Below are 20490 nucleotides of genomic sequence, written 5' to 3'. Positions count from 1 at the left end.
GAATACACTTAAACATAAGTCGGTGCAGATTCAGAGTTAGGTCGGCTTATCTGTAGATAAGCCGGCCTAACTCTTTCTGAATCTACCTAAAAGTCTATAAAAAAACAACTAGTGTAAGTGAACCGAGTTTAGAAAAGTTAACGTGACAAAGAATGATTAGTCCTTGAAAATAACAGACTTCTGTGACTCCTGTGTTCTTGTACCCCTCCATCGGTCAAACTATGTGCTCACCTCATAAAGAGACCTTATAAAGGCCCATATAAGCCTTCCCCTTAGGGGTATAGCTCCAGTAACTAGCGGCTCACCTCTGGTTCCTGTGACCTTTTGCTACACTTGTGTAGTATTCCTTGTATACATGTCGCTCGTAGACTAATAGAAACTGACATATTGCTGAATTGTATAAAAGCAATCATTTAATAAAAAGGCTAAAAGGCACACTCGCATTTGTAGGTGCACTGCCTCCAGTGCACACGAGTAGGTCGCTATACACATTGAGGTTAAAGGCCCCCTTAATAGTCAAATAGATCATTTTAGTCTCATCAGACCAGAACACATTTTTTCCAGATTTCCAGAATCTTCAAGGTGCGTCTTAAGGTGGTCAGATGAGACTAAAATTTAATTATTTGGCCTCAACACCAAACAATATGTCTGGTGGAAATCCAATGCAGCTCACCATCCAAATAACACCATTCCTACAGTAAAGCATGGAGGCGGTAATATCCTCTTATGGGGGTGTTTCTCTGCAGCAGGGGCTGGAGCACTTGTCAGGATAGAAGGAAAGATGGATGGGGCACAATACCAGCAAATTCTTGAGGAAAATCTGCTGCCCTCGGCCAAAAAGTTGTCAATGGAAAGAAGGTTTACCTTCCAACATGACAATGACCCAAAGCACACAGCAAAAATCACCACACAGTGGTTGAAGGAGAAAAAGGTTAATGTCCTTGCATGGCCTAGTTAGAGCTGAGACATAAATTTATGTTTCCTTTTTTACATAAAAATAACAAACGTGTTCTACTTACCTGCTCTGTGAAATGGTTTTGCAAAGAGCAGCCCAGACCCTCCTCTTCTCGAGTCCCCTCTTTGGCGCTTCTGGCCCACCCCACCTGTTGAGTGCCCCCACAGCAAGCAGCTTGCTATGGGGGCACTTGAGCTGAGCCACAGTTCGGTCTGTCCATTCAGACATGGAGCCGCGGTTCAGCCCATCCGTCTCTCTCCTGATTGGCTAACTGATTGTTATTGAAAGCAGCGCTACCAATCAGGAGGGAGAGTCACAGACGGGTGAGGCACTCGTGCACATCACTGGATAGAGATGGGCTCAGGTAAGTATTAGGAGGCTTGCTACACATCAAAAGGTATGTTGTTTTTTTTTTTTATCTTAATGCATAGAATGTATTCTGATAACAAAAAAATGCCTTTTATAACCTCTTTAAAAACCCCATTAAAAATCTGTGGAATGACTTGAAGACTGCAGTCCCATTTTTTTATTTATTTTTTGTCTTAATGCGGGGGTTCCGCGGGTTTTTCGTTTTTTTTTTTTTTGCAATGCATCTCCTGCTCTTACCTTCTTCAAAAATGCACCTGTGTCTCCCAGTTTTTATGCCCGCAGCATTGCACTTGTCCCGAAAAGGAGATGTTTTAAAATCTAAAGATGGACGTTTCCATCTTTACTGTGGGCACTGTGAAGCCCAGCAGCTTGTCCTTCCGTGATACGGTAACTAAAATGGAGAATTCGTCGCCGCCCACGTCACATGACCCGCTTGCCGAGTCACGTGACCCGTGAGATATCACAGGATTACAGCACAGCGCGTCTCCTGGGATTCTAATGATTCACTCCCAGGAGACATAGCGCTAGTCGGGGGAAATGAGATACACACCCACTCCCACGGGGAAAAGTGAGTGACAGCCCGGAAAATGTAGGATTACTAAGGTAAACAACGCGATTTAAAAAATAAATAAAACGGATTATGTTTTATCGATGGCTAGTGGTTAAATGCAGCAAAAGTCAACATTGGGTGAACCTCCGCTTTAAGTTGGAGAGATTTCTCCTTACTTCCTGTCCAGGTGATGACCTTTTTACCAGACATTAACCACTTTCCGCCAAATTGCATGCCTGGTACGTCATTTGACTTCAAGTGGTTGTACCCGGATGATGCCTGTGGCTGCAGGCATCACCCCGGTACTTTTTTTTTTTTTTCTTTTTGGCTCTTTTGTAATAGCGACCGGAGAGGCTAGAATAGCCACTAGATTGCTATTGCAAGCATCGGGAGGGGGAGAATGCCTTCCGCAGCTCTCTCCCATCACACTGGGAGACCCAAGCTACCAGCTGGCACATCCGCCGACTGGCCAGACAGCCAAACTGGAATCGACTTTGATCGGGTTTCCACTATGGTATCCTGAAGCGATGACACGACATTGGTTCAGTTTTACCTACAGTAGCTGTCAACAGAGGCATTTTTTTTTTAAATCCAAAGTATTGAAAAACACAGATCTTGGCATTTTGAATGCCTTCAATTGCAAAGGAGGGCCTTGGGGTCTTATTGACCTCAGATCCCTCTATAAAGAGTACCTGTTGTGTGCCTATTGCTGTTACAAGGATGTATATATTAAGTGATTAAATGTTTTTTTTTTTTTTTTTAATTAAATTAAAGTGCCCCTGTCCCCCCTGTGCTAGTGCGCAAATGCAAACGCTTGCATCGGTCCCGTACGCACGCAAACAGCGATCATTACACACAGGTGAGGCATCGCTGTGAACATCAGATCATGGGCAGTAATTGTAGCTTTAGACCTCTGTAGACATAAAGTGATAACCTGTAAAGGCTTTTAACCACTTCACATCTCGCCCATAGTCAAATCACGTCCACAGATGGGATTTCCCGTCCCGGGTGGACGTCATATGATGTCCTGGGCTTTCCGGCCGTCTAGGGGGTGTGCCCGCGGCATTGCTTGGTGCCCGGCGGACGCGATGTCTGCTGAGCACCGTCACGGCAGGACCGTGGATCTGAGGTGAGGAGACCGATGTGTGTTCCCGGTCTCCTCCCCTTGTGAATCCCCTCCCCCCACAGTTGGAATCGCTCACAGGGAACATATTTAACCCCTTCAGTGCCCCTAGTGTTAACCCCTGCCAGTCACATTTACACAGTAATCAGTGCAGTTTTATAACACTAATCACTGTATAAATGTGAATGGTCCCAAAAATGTGTCTAAAGTGTCTGATATGTCCGCCGCAATATCACAATAAAAATCGCAGATCGCTGCAATTACTAGTAAAAAAAAATGTTTTAAATTAAAATGCAATAAATCTGTCCCCTTTTTTGTAGACGCTATAACTTTCGCGTAAACCAATCAATATACGCTTATTGCGGTTTTTTTTTACCAAAAATATGTAGAAGAATACATATCGGCTTGAACTGAGCTTTCGGCACTGTCACGCTTTGAATGACTATTGCGCGGTCGTGCGACGTGGCTCCCAAACAAAATTTACATTCTTTTTTTTTCCCCACAAAAAGAGCTTTCTTTTGGTGGTATTTGATCACCTGTGCGGTTTTTATTTTTTGCGCAATAAAAAAATAAGTAGAGCGACAATTCTGAAAAAAATACAATATTTTTTACTTTTTCCTATTATAAATATCCCATTAAAAAAAATAAAAAAATCTGTTTAGTCCCATACATATTCTTCTACATATTTTTGGTAAAAAAAAAAACCCTGCAATAAGCGTATAGTGATTGTTTTGCGCAAACGTTATAACGCCTACAAAATAGGGGATAGAATTATTAATTTTTTTTGTTTTTTTTTTTTACTAGTAATGGTGGCGATCTGCGATTTTTGGCACGACTGCGATATTTTGACGGACATATCGGACACTTTTGACACACTTTTGGGACCATTCACATTTATACAGCGAACAGTTCTATAAAATGCACTGATTACTGTATAAATGTGACTGGCAGGAAAGGGGTTAACACTAGGGGGCGATCAAGGGGTTAAATATGTTCTCTGCTAGCTGATTCTTACTGTGGGGGGAGGGGACTGACTGGGGGAGGTGACCGATGGTTATCCCTATATACAAGGGACACACCATTGGTCTCCTCTCCCTAACAGGACATGGATCTCTGTGTTTACACACAGAGATCCACGTCCCTGGCTCTGTGACTGCCGATCGTGGGTGCCTGGTGGACATCGCGGCCGCCAGGGACACGCATCGGCACCTATGTGACACAGCGGCCAGAGGCCGTATATTGACAGCCTCCCAGCAGATTAGAGCCACCTTGTGGCCGTAAGTAGTCGGCGGCCGGATGGCAGGTGGTTAATAAATCAAAAAGTAAAAAATATTGTGTTTTTTTCAAAATTGTCGCTCTTCTTTTGTTTATAGCGCAAAAAATAAAAGCCGCAGAGGTTAACAAATACCACCAAATGAAAGCTCTGTTTGTGGGGGAAAAAAACTTTCCACAGCCCCCTGGGTAAAAAAGTGAGTGTTATACGCCAATAAATACAGTATTTACTGCACATCATCGTAACATCATCTTTTATAATTGGGTTATGTAATGTGTTTTTTTCACATTAAAATGTGGAAAAAATGTGTATTTTTTCCAAAAAAATGCTGCATAAGTACCGTGTGACATAAAAAATTGCAAAACCCACCGTTTTATTCTCTGGGGCTTCTGCTTTAAATAAAATACATAATGTTTGGGGGGTTCTAAGTAACTTTATAGCAAAGAAAAACCCCTCGTTGTTACATGTGAACAAAAAGTGCCATAAAAAGCCTCTGATAGGAGTTCAAATCCAAACCCCACTTCATATACAAAACAAAAACGTAAAGTTGTATTTAGTATATTGTACAATTACAAAGAAAGAAAGTTCTCCTTATTGGTCTTTTATTACTCTCCTATCCAGTACCTGTACACAGCAACTACATCGGAATGTGCTGCCCTCTAATGGTCTTTCCGGGGAAGTACATGATCCCTCAGACGTCTATCTGCTCTGCCTACGTCCCGCCATCTCACAACAGCAGATGGAGCGCACGGAAGTCCTGAGAACCAGACAGCTCCTTACGACGTGGTTAGCTTTATTTTATTCACACCATTTTATTAACCGCAGCCCCTAAAGCAATGCGTACAGAGCCCACGAGTCGAGAAGCGATTCTAACAACAGAAAATAAGCAACATTGGAACACATAGCTCCTCCGCTGGTTTCTGGAAGTGAGCATGCGCAGTGCGACCGAGCCGGGTGTACAGGAAGTGAGAGCAATGGAGGTGTGTTGATGGTTGGTGAGGTGACTATAGATAGAGTCCTGTGTTCTGAGACACACATGGGATTTCTCTTTAAAAACTTGCAGCTCTCGTTGGAGGTGTGTGGAATGAAGAGGCTGTACAATGGTAATTACTGTCCTTACTTCACATTGCAGTAATGACATGTTTTTACAGTGACCAGCATACATAACTGGAACTTTCTGGAGTTGGTGGGGTGATTCAGGTGCCATAATGGTTTAACCCCTTTGCAGCCACAGGCGTTCTTGTGCGCGTTAGGGCCCTTTCACACGGGGCAGATCAGTAATTATCCGCCTCCGTGTGTCCGTAAGCTCAGTGGTGCTCCGTATATACCAGCTGAGCGGGCGGCTGACAGGGCGGTCCCCGCACACTGTGCAGGGACCGCCCTGTCTTTTCTCTGCTCTCCCATATGGGGGGATCGGATGAACACGGACCGTGTGTCTGTGTTCATCCGATCCGCAGACGGAAGAAAAAATAGGACATTCTTCCGTCTGCAAAATCGGATCTTTGCGGAGGCGGGTGATTACGGGCCCTAATCACCCGCCTCCGCAAAGATCTGATTTTGCAGACGGAAGAATGTCCTATTTTTTCTTCCGTCATCGGATCAGATGAACACGGACACACGGTCCGTGTTCATCCGATTCCCCCATAGGGGAGAGCGGAGAAAAGACAGGGCGGTCCCTGCACAGTGTGCGGGGACCACCCTGTCAGCCGCCGGCTCAGCGGGGATATACGGAAACGATCCCCGCTGAGCTTACGGACACTTGGAGGCGGATCATTACTGATCCGCCCGTGTGAAAGGGCCCTACGGGTGTCAGCGGATGTTTATCCGCTGACACCCGCAATCACATAGGGACCAATGTATGTGCCTTTTTCATCTGCAAGCGGATGGATGAAAAAGCGGACATACGGTCCGCACGTCTGAAAGAGAGGGTTAACCACGAGTACCAGCACGTTATTCCTCTTCAATGCTGGCACTCTGATTGTTTGACTAACAATTACTCTGACATTTCTATCTCTTTTTTTATTTTTTTGAGACAGAGCTTTTTTTTGGTAGTATTTAGAGAGGACCCATCCTTACCTGATGCTGAGATGACCACAGTTGATTTACTCGCCCACACAGGATCCAGTCTTGTCTTGCTGAGACCTTGGAAGTGAGGTGTCTCTCGCGCTACTAATGAGTAGATATGAATGTGGGGAAGTTAGAGTGACAGAAGCTGCTAGATCTAATGGTGTTCGCTGTACACATAAATAAATAGCTTATAAAATGATCTTGCGCTAAAGATATATAAGATCAAATATGTGCAAACTACAAAAAGTGCAAAATAGTGGTAAAGTGCTATATGAGCAATGCCAAAAAAGCTCATATATAATGTATGGTGAACATATATATACCGATCCACAAACAGATGTGATCAATATATAAAGTGTCACTGTGCAAATAAATAAAAGTGCAAAAATACCAAAAGTGCAAAAGCTGCACCAATGTACATAATATGGAAAATGGTTCAATATTGCAATATGAAAAAGATGGGTGAAAGTAAAGTTGAAAATTACGTTTTTAAAACGTCCCAAATAATGAATAAAGGGACAAATCTTCTAATATCTCCAAAGTCTTGATGAGAGTATTTCCTTAATTGAAGTATTGAACCATGGTGTCTGTCCTTCACCAGTCTCACAGAACTCTCACCCTCCAGATACAATATAACAGACACATCAACTTTTTTTCTTCCACTCCTCTTACAAATGGACTCTTACAATAAATAAAGCAATAGCAAGCCTGTTAGGGTAAAACTGCAGCGTGTATACGCTGTCTTACTGTTCCCTCCGCTCCTTCCGGTCTGTGGTGGCCTCAATCTCCCTACGGCGTTACGTCACGCACCTCGTGACTTCTTCAATGAAGTAAAAAAAAAGAAATCTAAAACACCCCTATCCCCAGTAGCTCGCGCCCAGAAGCGAACGTGCACGTATATCCCGCCCACATATGTAAACGCCATTCAAACCACACATGTATGGTATCGCCGTGTGTGTTATAGCGAGAGCAATAATTCTAGCACTGGACCTCGCCTGTAACTCTAAACGGGTAACCTGTAAAACATTTTAAAGTGTCGCCTATGGAAATTTTTAAGTACCAAAGTTTGGCGCCATTCCATGAGTGTGGGCAATTCTAAAGCGTGACAAGTTAGGTATCTATTTACTCGTAACATCATCTTTCACATTATACAAAAAAATTGGGCTAACTTTACTGTTTTGCTATTTTTTTAATTCATGAAACCGTTTGTTTTTTTTTTACAAAAAAAGGCGTTTGAAAAATTATTGCGCAAATACATGGTGAGATAAAAAGTTGCAATGACTGCCACTTTATTCCCTAGGGTGTCTGCTAAAAAATATATATATATAATGTTTCTGAGTAATTTTCTAGCAAAAAAAATTATGATTTTTACATGAAGGAGAGATGTGCCAAAAAAGGCGTGGTATGGAAGTGGTTTAAGAGGAACTGCACTCTGCTCACATAATTTGTAATAAAAACATCTTTGCCATTCTGAAGCTTCCCTCCAACCACTTTGCATATTATTTTATATATACTGTGATTCTGTACTTGCCAAATATGCTACAGAAATCTCCCTCCACGGAGTCTGGCTAGAACCATTTTTATATTTACACAGACACACCTCCAGCTCTGCAGCACTCATTGGCCCTCTTATGACTCACCCCTCTGCCTTCCTGGAAAACTCTCACAAAAGTTAGAGAGAGAGCTGTGCATGATGTCATAAGCCTAGGCGTTTTAACAGACAAGAAATAAAGGAACAAGGTAGGGAATTTTTTTTTGAGGGGATTATAGCGGTGCCAGGCAAAATACAAAACAATGTTCAAAGAATATAAAAGAAGACAATGGTTTATTTATTGCAATCAATCAAGATGGACAGCAAAACAAAATGAGGAATATACATTAAAGCGGGGGTTCACCCTAAAAAAAAAAATCTAACATTACAATGAGCTGACCTGTGACACGGACATTATGCTGGTCTTTTTTCTTTCGTACATACTGTTTTATCTGTATTTTCTCCCCGGATTCCCTGCGAGAGTGGGCGTTCCTATTCACAGGGTAAGTGATTGACGTTCGGGTCGGACACAGGTGGGCGGATCAGGTACAAGTTTGGAGGATAAGGCAGGAGCAGCATCAGGGCAGGCGGAGGTCAGAAGTATCAGAGACAAGCCGGGTACACAGGAACGTCAATCAGTTAATAGGTAACAGGTGGGTAACAGGAACGCTGAAGACCGAGCAGCAAGAGGCTATGGGATGAGCCCCATTAAATAGCCTGGACTGGCGCCAAAATGGCGTCAGCACGTGCCCGCGCGCCGTTGCCGCGATTGTGCGTGCCGATCTGCCGCGAACGCGCGCTGGTGTGCCATTGCCGCTATTGCGCGCACCCGTGCGCGACTGCGCCTGTTAGCGCCACCTAGTGGCCGACCACGTCTATGACAGGCAGCACGGATAGGCGGCAAGGATGGGCACTGATAGGCGGCATGGATGGGCACTGATAGGCGGCATGCATGGGCACTGATAAGTGGCACAGATGGGCATAGATGGACACTGATAGGTGGCACTAACGTATGTGTTGTATTAGTGCTTGCCAATCAGTGATGCCCATTGCGGGCACTGATTGGCATCCATTATTTGTGATCGTCATCCCTGGTGGTCTAGAGTGGCATACCTGTGTTTTGCATCCCTGGTGGTCTAGTGGCATCCTCGGGGTGGCTGTGCTGATAATCGATCAGCACAAACTCCCCCTGTCAGAGAAGCAGCCGATCGACTCTCCTCTACTCGCGTCTGACAGACCCGAGTGAGGAAAAGCCGATTACCGGCTTTTCCTGTTTACATCGTGATCAGCCGTGATTGGACACGGCTGATCACGTGGTAAAGAGTCTCCGTCGGAGACTCTTTACCTAGATCAGTGTTGCGGGGTGTCAGACTGACACCCTGCAACAACGATCACCGCGATGCGCGCCCCCGGGGGCGCACAGCGGCTCGATATCATGAGGACGTCATATGACGTCCACTCAGGATATTGAAACCACTTTGCCGACGTCTTTTTGCATAAGGTGGGTGGCAAGTGGTTAAGAGAATTAGAGATCACATCTTGCCTCTTTATAAGAAACTTACCACCACTGCCCTAAATAGACTTTCTTTTTTTGTTTTGACTGTATAACTATTAAGGTTTTGTATTTTTTTTTTTTTTTAAAACATTATTTCAATATATTTTTGTATTATCATTATATATTGTTTCCATGCTCATTTTGATTCATGTCTTTATTTATAGAGCAGCTGGACCTCTGATTTGGGCCGATTTTGTCTGGTTCCTCCTGTATGTTGGTCTCATGTAGCTGGGTGCCATGTATCTATCATGCCCCGGACGCACTGTCTTGGCCTGTTGTTGCCCTTGGTTTCACGTTGGGACTCCGATCCGTGGCTTCATGGACACCCAAGGGCACTTTTTCTATGACACTCTGCCCGCTTCTGGCCCCGCCCCCTGCAGTCAAACCTTCTCCCTTTACACCTCCTATATCTTCCGCTCTGTTGGTGGATCTGTATGTGTCCCGAACGGCCGTGTCATGCCTTGCTGACGTTTATACTACCAGGCTGTATGGGACTTGTAGGCTCGTACTGGGCATGCGCATGTGCGGTGGCCACTCTGTCCGCTGCCGCTTGGTGACGTCAGACGCAGAGCGGCTGGGGGGGCTATTCAAACAGGCTGAGCCGGCTTCATTTGCCGGCTTGCCTTGATGGGGTGCACACATAGAAAATGTTTAAATCCAGGTATTTGTTCAACCTCTTTTTCCATACTTTCTTTTCGTTTTTGTTAGTACTGAGATCAATTGGCAGCAATCACATCTCTAATTAGTTTGTTTTGCTTTGATTTCAGTCTTTTACAGATTTTCTTTTTCTTTGCTGTCTTTTTGACTCCAGACACACTCAGCGCAACAGGGTGAAAAAAAACTTTTTTACTATCACCCTGCAGGGCATTTGATGTTTAGACCCTTGTGTCTTCTATATATTAATTGGTAAGTTCTATCTTACTCACTTGGGTTTTGTTGTGTGTTTTTTTTTTTTTCCCCCTAACTTTATCTAATTATAATTTTAGATTCTTTAGCTTTCATTATCTTGGCAGTTCAACATGCGCCCCATCGTTCTGATACGCAATATTATTCTTCACTACGTAGGTAGGGAGGCTATGTTTAGCCTAATTGGTTAGGGATAATTATTGGCTATGACTTTTTTTCTCATGGCAATTAATCCCTACCTATCATTATTTTGTATTTTTGCTTCCTAGTTTGAAGTATAGCCCCCTGCAGCCCCACTAGGGTTGTTGTCTCTATATTGTGACCCGTGGGCACCTTCTTTGGCTTGACCTTACTCTGAGGGTATGTTGCTTTTTGTACTCATCTCTGAGGTCTCGACTTCATGGACCCCATTTTAGTTCGGTCATTCTCTGATCTCTAGCTGTTCTTTATTAAAATGTATGTTTATTGCCGTTTTTTCATATAATTTTGTTTCCTTTGTAGAATGCACTATTGCATTGTATGAATTACACTCCCCTGAAGAAGCCAAAGACTTGGCGAAACATGTCGGGAAACTGTGCTATATTCATCCCTTAATGTATATTCCTCATTTTGTTTTGCTGTCTATCTTGATTGATTGTAATTAATAAACCATTGTCTTCTTTTATATTGTTTCTACATTGTTTTGTATTTTGCCTGGCACCGCTATAATCCCCTCAAATTTTTTTTGCCTACCTTGTAACTATTGTATGGGATGAGGTGCTGCATCAAATAGAGGACACACCAAGCACTTCCACTATACAAGAAAAAGGAAGTGGGCTGTATAAGGCATTTACTGGCAGATTTTTTTTTATAATATCCAAAGGTAAAACAACAAGAGTAAAAGATTTTATAGATGCAAAGTTGAAAAAATGACTAAAGGTCCACTTTAATAACCACTTTTTAAAAAGTATGATTTTTTTTTTCTATTAAAATAATATTGGCATCCTCCCGGTCTCCATGTACTTCACACATGCACAAACCTTCTAAAGACCCTACTTCTTGTTCCTCCCACAGGTCCATTGCCTTGCTAAACAATGACTTTAAAATCGTGGCAAAACTATTCACACTACGTCTACATCATATGTTGTCATCTGTCCTTAAGGGCCCTTTCACACGGGCGGACAAACGGTCCGTTTTTTACAAGTCCGTTTTACTTGTAATGCTTCCCTATGGGATTGCAGACGTTAGCGGATTGAGCATCCGCTAACGTCCGCAAACATCCGCCTCCGCAAAGATCCGCTTTTTCAGACGAAAGAAAACCCTATTTTTCTTCTGTCTGGCGGAACGGATCGGATGAATACAGATACACGGTCCGTATTCATCCGATTTCCCCATGGGGGAGAGCAGAGGAAAGACAGGGCGGTCTCTGCACAGTGTGCGGGGACCGCCCTGTCTGCCGACAGATCAGCGGGGATTTACGGATGATCCCCGCTGAGCAGATGGACACACACGGGGCCGATCAATACGGATCCGCTCCGTGTGAAAGAGCCCTAACGCTGATCAAACGGTTCATGTCACATAAGGCTACCGACATCAATTTATGGTCGAATATATTTTTATTAACAAATTTCAATGGATTAAAAAGACAATCTAAGTGTTTAAAGTAAAAATGACATGAAAAACAATCTCAGAATATTAAATACAGTGCACCGAAACAATGCTCGCAGAGGATCTTTCCACCAAGAAGAATATGATGATTAATAAGGGCACAATTATTAGGAATAGAGGAATACAGCAGCAGAATTTATTCTCCCCCTTAGAATCAATGTCCTCAGGGGTACCGACATCAATTTATGCAGGTTATACACTATACATGCCCAGCATACAAATACAGGTACATGAGTGGTGGCCTGACTCGACATTGAAAAAGCCTTTGATACTGTTGAATGGCCCTTTCTGTGGGAAGCTCTACGCACAATGAGATTCCCTTTGGTCTTCATTGACTGCTTGAAGGTGCTCTATTGCAATCCCCTTTCTTCCATTAGACTGGGTGCTGGTCTGTCGACTCCCTTTCCCTTGACCAGGAGCAGCTGTCAGGGCCATCCTCTTTCTCCAGGCTTATCTGTCATAGCTTTCAAACCCATTGGGGAAGCTCTGCCTACTTTCTTACATATCAAAGGTCTCCATATTGGCTGGCTGGAGTAGAGAGTGTAGCCCTGTATGCAGAGGATATGCTCCTCTTCCTTTATGATGGAGGTCTTTCCTTACAAGGTGCCCTTTAGGTCCTAGACTCTTTCTCCCCTGTTCCTGTCATAAACGTCAAATCCCTCTGGTTTCCTATTAAAGGGGAGTTCCAGCCAATATTTATGTTTATTAAAAGTCAGCAGCTACAAAAAGTGTAGCTGCTGGCTTTTAATAAACAGACACTTACCTGCTCCAGCGTTCCCGCGACGCGCCGGCCGGGGCTCCGCTCCTCTCCCCCCCTCCCCGGCCGGCGTCTTCATTGTCACTATGGGCACCCGGCCGTGACGGCTTTCGGCTTCACGGCCGGGCACCCAGTGCAATGCTAGCGGCACTGCGCATTCGCGGCCTGGCGCTGCGCTGTTTAATTGGACAGGCGATCGCCTAGGACATGTCACTTGTCCTAGGCGATCGCCTACAGGGAGGGGCTGCCAAAAGGCGATTAAGCTTATTCGCCTTTGCAGCCCCTCGGCGGAAGGAGGAAGTGGGACAGGAAGTCCCCTTCTGCTGAAGCCCCCACTCCCCCCCCAAAAAAAATTAAATGCCAGGAGTGGGATAAGCGGAAGTTCCATTTTTGGGTGGAACTCCGCTTTAACCTTGATGCGACCCATCTTACAATGGGGCCTGGCCTTCCCAGACTGCTACAAATACTTTCTGGCTACACAGTTAGTCAGGGCTGCCTGCTGGTTAAACCCTAACGCGCTAACACTGCCACCCTGTTATTCAGGGGCTCCCTACCCTCTCACCCCCTCTATGATCACCACCCTATGGGCATGGAAGGTGGGTCTGGCACTTGAAGGTTATCCTAATGTTGCTATTTTCCCTAGTTCCCCCTTGTGGCTTAACCCCACTTTATCCCATTTCTATATGCTCCCGGAGCTTAGTATTTGAACCAAGTATGGCATTAGAACATCTCCCAAGTCATCACCGTCCACTCTTTGCTTCCGCTACTCCAACTATCTACAGCCTATAATGTCCCTGTTGGTTACATATTTCGGTATCTACAGCTCTCCCATGCTTTCCATAATCCGTTACTGCATTCCCCCTCCTTGTGGTCCAGTCGACCTTGGAAGAAGGTCTCTGAACAGAATGTGATGAGAAGCCCACATCTTGTTTAAACTCTCACCTCTTGTTGGTGCCCTTACCAGCCCTGGATAGACTTAGGGCCCGATGGCAGCATGACATGCCAGACCTGGAATCTGATGATTGGGAGGATATTTGGTGTAACTGTTGCAGTGGCCATGTTGCATGTTGCATGAAAACCATACAGCAGCCATAACATATTATTAAACAGTGTATTAAACAGTGTAGCAGTAGAAATAAACTCACTCCCTCCTCCCTTATTCTCAGGAATTCATAGGCTTTATGCTTCAAAAGAGTTGTTATCTCATCAGAAAAGCAGAACCAAGCTAGGTGATAAGGTCGCCTGGCAGGGTTCCTGGCCTGTCGTAAAACTGTCACCCTCTCCCCTCAGAGAATCAGCAGACCCCGGTCGTAAATGCCTTAGTACTCATAAAGCCTAAACTGTGGAATAAGTATGAAAGTTAAGCATGTTTCATAACTTCCAGCTAACTCATAGCACAGCCAAACAACGGACATATTTAGTTTCCTCAGATAATTTGTAACGTTTCAAGCCCAGACATGAGTATGATCAATTATGTGGAAGGCCCCTGGCCCCATTTATTCGTCCTAGGTAAAATAACAATAGCAAACTTGTCATGTTTGGACTTTTCTTAAAGCAAATATCACGCTGAACAATAAAATGGATATTGTTAGTCTATAAACATTAGAGCTGCAGAGATATGAAAATGGATCACAAAGCGACCTGGGATATGGGCATGAATATGGACCCCTCCCAGTAACCAGCCCCTAACTAAGATGACCAGACAATTGGTCACTGGTCGTGTCAAATGCCGCTTTGATCTGACAGAAAAGAGGAGATGCATAGAGAGTTCTCCTTTTTACCATCCAAGCAGGAGCATCTGCCAAGTTTGAGAACCGATTACCCAGTTCATCGATCGAACTCTGATCAACCCTTGGACATTAATTGCAAATATTCTTCTTCTTCAACTCTACCTTATTACTTTGTGGCTGTATATTGTTGTTATCTCTTTAAAACATATTTTTCTGTAACACTTTATTGCACCAAGTTTGCCCTTTTTATAATAAAATTGTATGTTGAAAAGTGTTAACCTTGTCCCTAAAACTCTTAATGCAATCTATAAATGAACCTGCCTCCTGAAGTGCGCTACTGTTGTAGAGTAAGGCCTCTGAGCAGACCTGTCTGTGGTGGCAGTGTGTGCTGCAGACACTTATTCTAAAATTATAATTGGCATTGCTGAAATCACGAGTATCCCCTGGCTCTGCCTTTTTAAACGGGGGTGGTGGCAGTTAAAGGGTAATTGTGTAATTAGAAAAAATAAAAAAACTGCGCCAACTCAATATAACCAGCTGTGATGCCAGAACAAAGTAAATAAATTGATCAAGATGAAACAGTCCTAAAAAATGTCCCGGTGATAATGAAGCAATAAATGTAGCAATAAATGGTATTCAGCTGGAAACTGACAACACTGCAGTGCAGGGTAAAATCATCAGTGAATCCGCCACCACATAGACAGCCTCTTACCAGATCGATAAGAGGTATTAGCCTTAAGCAGATTTAACCGCACAGTGATAGCACCGGGTCCAGGGGAATCCAGAACCAATCCTCCACGGGAAAGAACCAGCTGCCAGGGGAATCCACAATCCTCCACAGGAAAAAAACAGCTGCCCCTTCACTCTGAAGTTCCGTGGGTCACCAGAACAGAAAACAGGCCGTAGCGTGATACCGTTTAGGGGTTTTTATTTCAGTAAAAAAGATTGTACTTACAATTAAGCAGAATCATAAAAGCATTTAAAATTGGTGCCGGCCGGCAACGGAGGAGTCCTTCCTCATTCAAAATTACCGCGGTAGCGTCTCTGAGCGCACGTCCCAGACGCGTTTCGTCATAGGTTGACGTTTTCAATGGGGATTGAATTGAATTGTGTAATTAGCCCAGTAACAATCGCTCTCAGGCTGCTGGCACTTAGATTGTGGTCCCGCAAGCTGGAAAATCTTTGTGCTGGGCGCAACGGAGAGTGGCATTGTTACGTGAGTGACATCGTGGTGTGAAGTCGGCCTGTGCTTCGTCGCAAGTTAACGCGGTGGGCGTGGATCTGACACTCGTGTTCGTCACATTTGGGACCTCTCTTTTTGGTCTTTGGTCTCTTTACGGGACAGGCTCATACAATTCAAAGTCATCCATAAAGCCTACTTTGCTCCCTATAGACTTCATAAGATGCAGTCCTCTCACCTGCCGGAGTATTGGCGATGTGGAGATCCCTTGGGTGATTTCTCCCACATATTCTGGTCTCGTCCTGCTGTTACCAGGTTCTGGGCGGATGTGCTGCCTGGAATGTGTTCTATGTTTTTCTATAACCCTTTGTGTGTTGAGTCTGGTGGAACACCTTATTCCCACTGTGGCTGAACGTGAACTGACTAGCTTATTTATTTTTTATGCCAGGAAAGCTATAGCGTTATACTGGAATACGTCTCCCCTCCACCTCACCCCCTTTCCCCTCAATTTAATTTTTGAAACAATTAATGAATAAGTCTGCCTCTCTATAAAGACACCTACACTAATAGAAGCTGCCCCAGGAAGTATAATAGGGTCTGGTCCAAATGGTTGGCTGATCCCTCTACTGCTTTAGAGATGACGGTGTGTGTGTGATAGTTTGAACCTTTTAGCCCTATTCCATTTGTATATTTGCCATGGCTACATCTCCCCTCTTTTCTTGAATACACTTCTCTTGATCTGCTTATCCAATACCAATGTTCATGTGTGCTGCACCACCTTTGTTACCCTTGGGTGTAATTCCACATGTTGTTCACCTTCATTTTGTGTTATTTTTCTGTTGTTGCTCCTGCGTGCACTTGCACCACTGTAATTAGATTTTGTTGTATTTTAAATGTCTGTTGAAACTCAATAAACAGATTCATGAGAAAAAAAAAAAAAAAAAAGCGGAAGAATGGTAAGTACAAACCCTTTTTTGGAAAGCAGGCGTACAAAGGTAATCTTATTTTTTTTGCCAACATTTTTGGGAAATGGAGAAACATGCCGGTAATGAGGGGGATAAAAACGGAGCTTGAGAATGGTGCACTAGATACATTAAAGGCCAAAAACTGCCTCTGTAGATAAGAGGCATCTGTAGATGTGGGGGAAGAAAAATCTGTGCAGCTCTGATCAAAGTTGAATAATGCCCTTACTATAGGTGATGTATAATGTCTTTTAATGGCGCTTTAAAGGGGTTGTAAAGGTACAATTTTTTTTTCCCTAAATCGCTTTCTTTACCTTAGTGCAGTCCTCCTTCACTTACCTCATCCTTCAATTTTGCTTTTAAATGTCCTTATTTCTTCTGAGAAATCCTCACTTCCTGTTCTTCTGTCTGTAACTCCACACAGTAATGGGAGGGTTTCTCCCTGGTGTGGAGTGTCGTGCTAGCCCCCTCCCTTGGACTACAGGAGAGTCAGGATGCCCACTAACACACAGCTCCTTTCTCTTGCGTAGAGACCGTCCTGACTCTCCTGTAGTCCAAGGGAGGGGGCGAGCACGACACTCCACAGCAGGGAGAAACCCTTGCACTACTGTGTGGAGTTACAGACAGAAGAACAGGAAGTGAGTATTTCTCAGAAGAAATAAGGACATTTAAAAGCAAAATCGAAGGATGAAGTAAGTGAAGGAGGACTGCACTAAAGTAAAGGAAGCTATTTAGGGGAAAAAATAATTGTACCTTTACAACCCCTTTAATGTATGAGGTGTGAAAATGTAATTTCCAAAACCGACTGTAAAAAAAAAAAAGTTTGCTTACCTATGTGCTAGTGGCTGTTGTCACCTTCAAAGTAGTCCCCATGTGATGCACTTTTCTAGACGACTGTGCCACTGCCAGAAACATTGCTGGAATTTGTTTTACAGAACGCTGCCCAGTATCTTTGTTGCAGCGCCCTGAATGTCCAGAATGTCATTAAATGTGTCCTTTTAAAGTATATACCCTCACCTTGTAAGACCACCCATTCAGTTTAAAATAGAAATGAAAGGCAAAACATTTGTGTATACATGTAAAACAAAATAATAAACTCCTATTTTTACCTTTTTTTAATAAGTGATCACATTCCCTCTGTTCTCTGCTGCAAAAGGAGCTCAGAGAGACAGGGGAGGAGAAACAGCAGCACAGTGATCTTTCCAGTGAATGACTGTGCAGGGGGGCAGGGGTGTGTGTATCAGGACAAGTCTGATCATTGGAGGGAAGCAGGCTGAGTTCTCAGCACGGCTAAAGAACTGACCATGCTGTGCTCTCAAGCCTAGTGTGGTCAGTTTTTCATAGAAAGGCAGAGGGACTGGCAGGTACACCAGGAATTTCGTACAAGGGAAGTAATACAAAGATAAAAAGGATACTTTTTCATACAAGTACATGGTACAGCAGGCATTGATCGGGAATATGAAATGTTGGGTTCACATATTCTTGAAGGCATTTTTTGATTGTGGAAATAGCCAAAAGTCGTGTGCTAAGCCAGGGCAATATGGCCATAAGTCTTTTTTTTTTTTGTTAAAAACACTTACATATACTTTGCTTGTATATGTAAGTGTTTTTAACCGTATTAAAATATATTGTTTTAAAGGCATATTTCTTTATATTCCGAGCATCCACCCTCCAGCGGTGCTTATTTATTAAAAAATTCACCATAAGAGGGGCAAAACCTTGATTGGAGCTACACCATAGCTTTTAAAATATGGAAAGGCGAAGCATAACGTGTAATGGGTTTAAACTAGGGTTGTACCGATACCGATACTAGTATCGGTATCGGGACCGATACCAAGCATTTTCCCGAGTACTTGTACTCGGGGAAAATGCTCCGATACTTTACTGATACCTGACTTTCCCTGTATCCTCCTCCAGTTCCCCCATCTGTTCTGCTCTCTCCCTCCATGCTCCTGTGTCCCCCCTTCCCCCCTTTGGATATGAATCTGTGTATTGGACTTAAATACATACCTTTCAACTTGCATTATACTTTTTTTTCTTATATATTTGTTATCTATCATCCAGTTAATTTAATAATAAAAAACGTAACATTTTACTTTACGGAGCCCACATGCAATAAAGTTGAAGCTACAGCCATAGCATCTTTTCCTGAAAAATGTTCTTCAACTTTTCCCAAATGCAAGCCAGATCTATATAACGGAAAAAGATGTTGCTTTGCAGACAGTGCTCAACTTTTGTGTCCAAGTAACAATAGGTCATTGTGTATAAAACAATAATAACAGGTATATATTTTTCTTTTCTCTGCAGATGCGCACCACATGCCTGTCTCCATCAGTGCACAAGATGGTGTGTCAGCTTGGGTTTGAGATCAAGGACAATATAGAAATTATAAATATTGTAGACAAGGATAATCAAGTGTGCTGGGATGCAATATGTAGCAAAGTGTGTCATGCGTCTTCAGGTGAGTTGTAGTTTCACATGATTACCGATAAACAGATGAACATTTTGAAACGCATCTAAAGCCCTGTACACACGACCGGGATTCCTTTGAAAAATGTGCGCCAGGTATCCTGGGGGGAAAACCGAGAACATGCTCAGTAACTTTCCCTCTGTACACACCAGAGGTTTTCCCGTCGCGAAAACTGCGGTGAGAGCTTTGACCGGGAATCCCGGCCATGTGTATGCTCCACCGCAGTGTTTCCCATAGGAAAACTGCCGGAAAAAAGACAGCGGCAGGAAAAAGAGAACATGTTATCCTTTTTCCTGCCAGGATTCCCGGCAGTTTTCCTGGCCAAAAGCTGTCATGGCAGTTTTCCTGACAGGAAAACTGGTCGTGTGTACGAGACATGACACTTACCTTCCCTGTCCCTTTGGAGTCTGCATGTTAACAGACAAAACATATTAGCACTGCTGCCCACATGAAATGCATGTGCTCAAATCGCACCGCACAAAATTGCATGTGACTAGCACAGGAATGTGGTGTGATTCCTGTGTGTTTCACATACAATTTTCTAATGTGAACCTAGGCTACGTTAACACTGACACCTGCTGCAGATTACAGAAGTGCAGTGTGTTTTGAACACTGTGTGGGAAACGCCCATGGAACGCCGGTTTAATGCACCACATTCTAGTGTGAACTTGTCCTTTAATATAGTGTACAAAAGCTTACATTGTACTAATTACCAAGTTTTTTTTTTTTTTTAAATATCTTGGAATAAAAGATATAAGATACCAACTAATGGTTTAAATGACACAGCAATTTAATCTGACATGCCACAGATATAATTTACGTCTTATTCCCATGGAATTGAGTGAGAGCTCTTAGAGGGTGCAATAAGATTTTTATGATACTGAAGAGAAGCCTTTGATATATTTACAATATTTGGATGAATATTTATTAAGGAACAAGAAAAAATATTATTTTTAATTTCTATTGGTTGGATGAATTAATTAAAGTGGAAGTCCAGGCTAAAACTAAAATCCCTGCATCTATAGCCACCAACATTCTAACACTAACCTATTTAGCCCTGAAAATGAAAAATTAGTATACATACCTTTTTCTGCAGGCGACCCGATCTCCAGCAGCGGAAGCTCTGATCCCACGCTGTCAGCCATGGCTTCGCTGTGTAGGCGGTTGCAGAGGACACATCCAACAACAGAAGCCCCATAGTAGTATGAGTGACGTCACTTCCCATTCATTTCACAGCCGTTGACAGCTGTGTCTACTGCAGAGCTTCCGCCGCTGGGGATCGGGTTGGATTGCCTGCAGAAAAGGTATGTATACTGATATTTTTTTTTCAGCACTAGATAGGATAGTGTTAGAATGTTGGTGGCTATAGATGCAGGGATTTTAGTTTTGGCCTGGATTTCCACTTTAAGTTGCCT

The 20490-nt window shown here is 43.5% G+C and overlaps 1 protein-coding gene across 2 annotated transcripts in view; it reads left to right on the top strand.

The window, feature by feature from the left end:
- The first annotated feature begins 4964 nt into the window (after nt 1–4964).
- ERMARD (ER membrane associated RNA degradation) overlaps nt 4965–20490 on the top strand; it is a 111658-nt gene continuing 96132 nt past the window's right edge. Inside the window, exons 1-2 of one of the 2 annotated variants that reach the window (XM_040350932.1) lie at nt 4965–5250; nt 18913–19066. In XM_040350932.1, coding sequence (XP_040206866.1) covers nt 5203–5250; nt 18913–19066 — 202 coding nt within the window. In that variant the 5' untranslated portion in view covers nt 4965–5202. The other variant, XM_040350933.1, reaches the window with a different exon arrangement.

This window comes from Rana temporaria, chromosome 4 (assembly GCF_905171775.1).
Source record: "Rana temporaria chromosome 4, aRanTem1.1, whole genome shotgun sequence".
Classification (NCBI taxonomy): Eukaryota; Metazoa; Chordata; class Amphibia; order Anura; family Ranidae; genus Rana; species Rana temporaria.
This window is presented reverse-complemented; position numbering and strand designations above follow the sequence as displayed.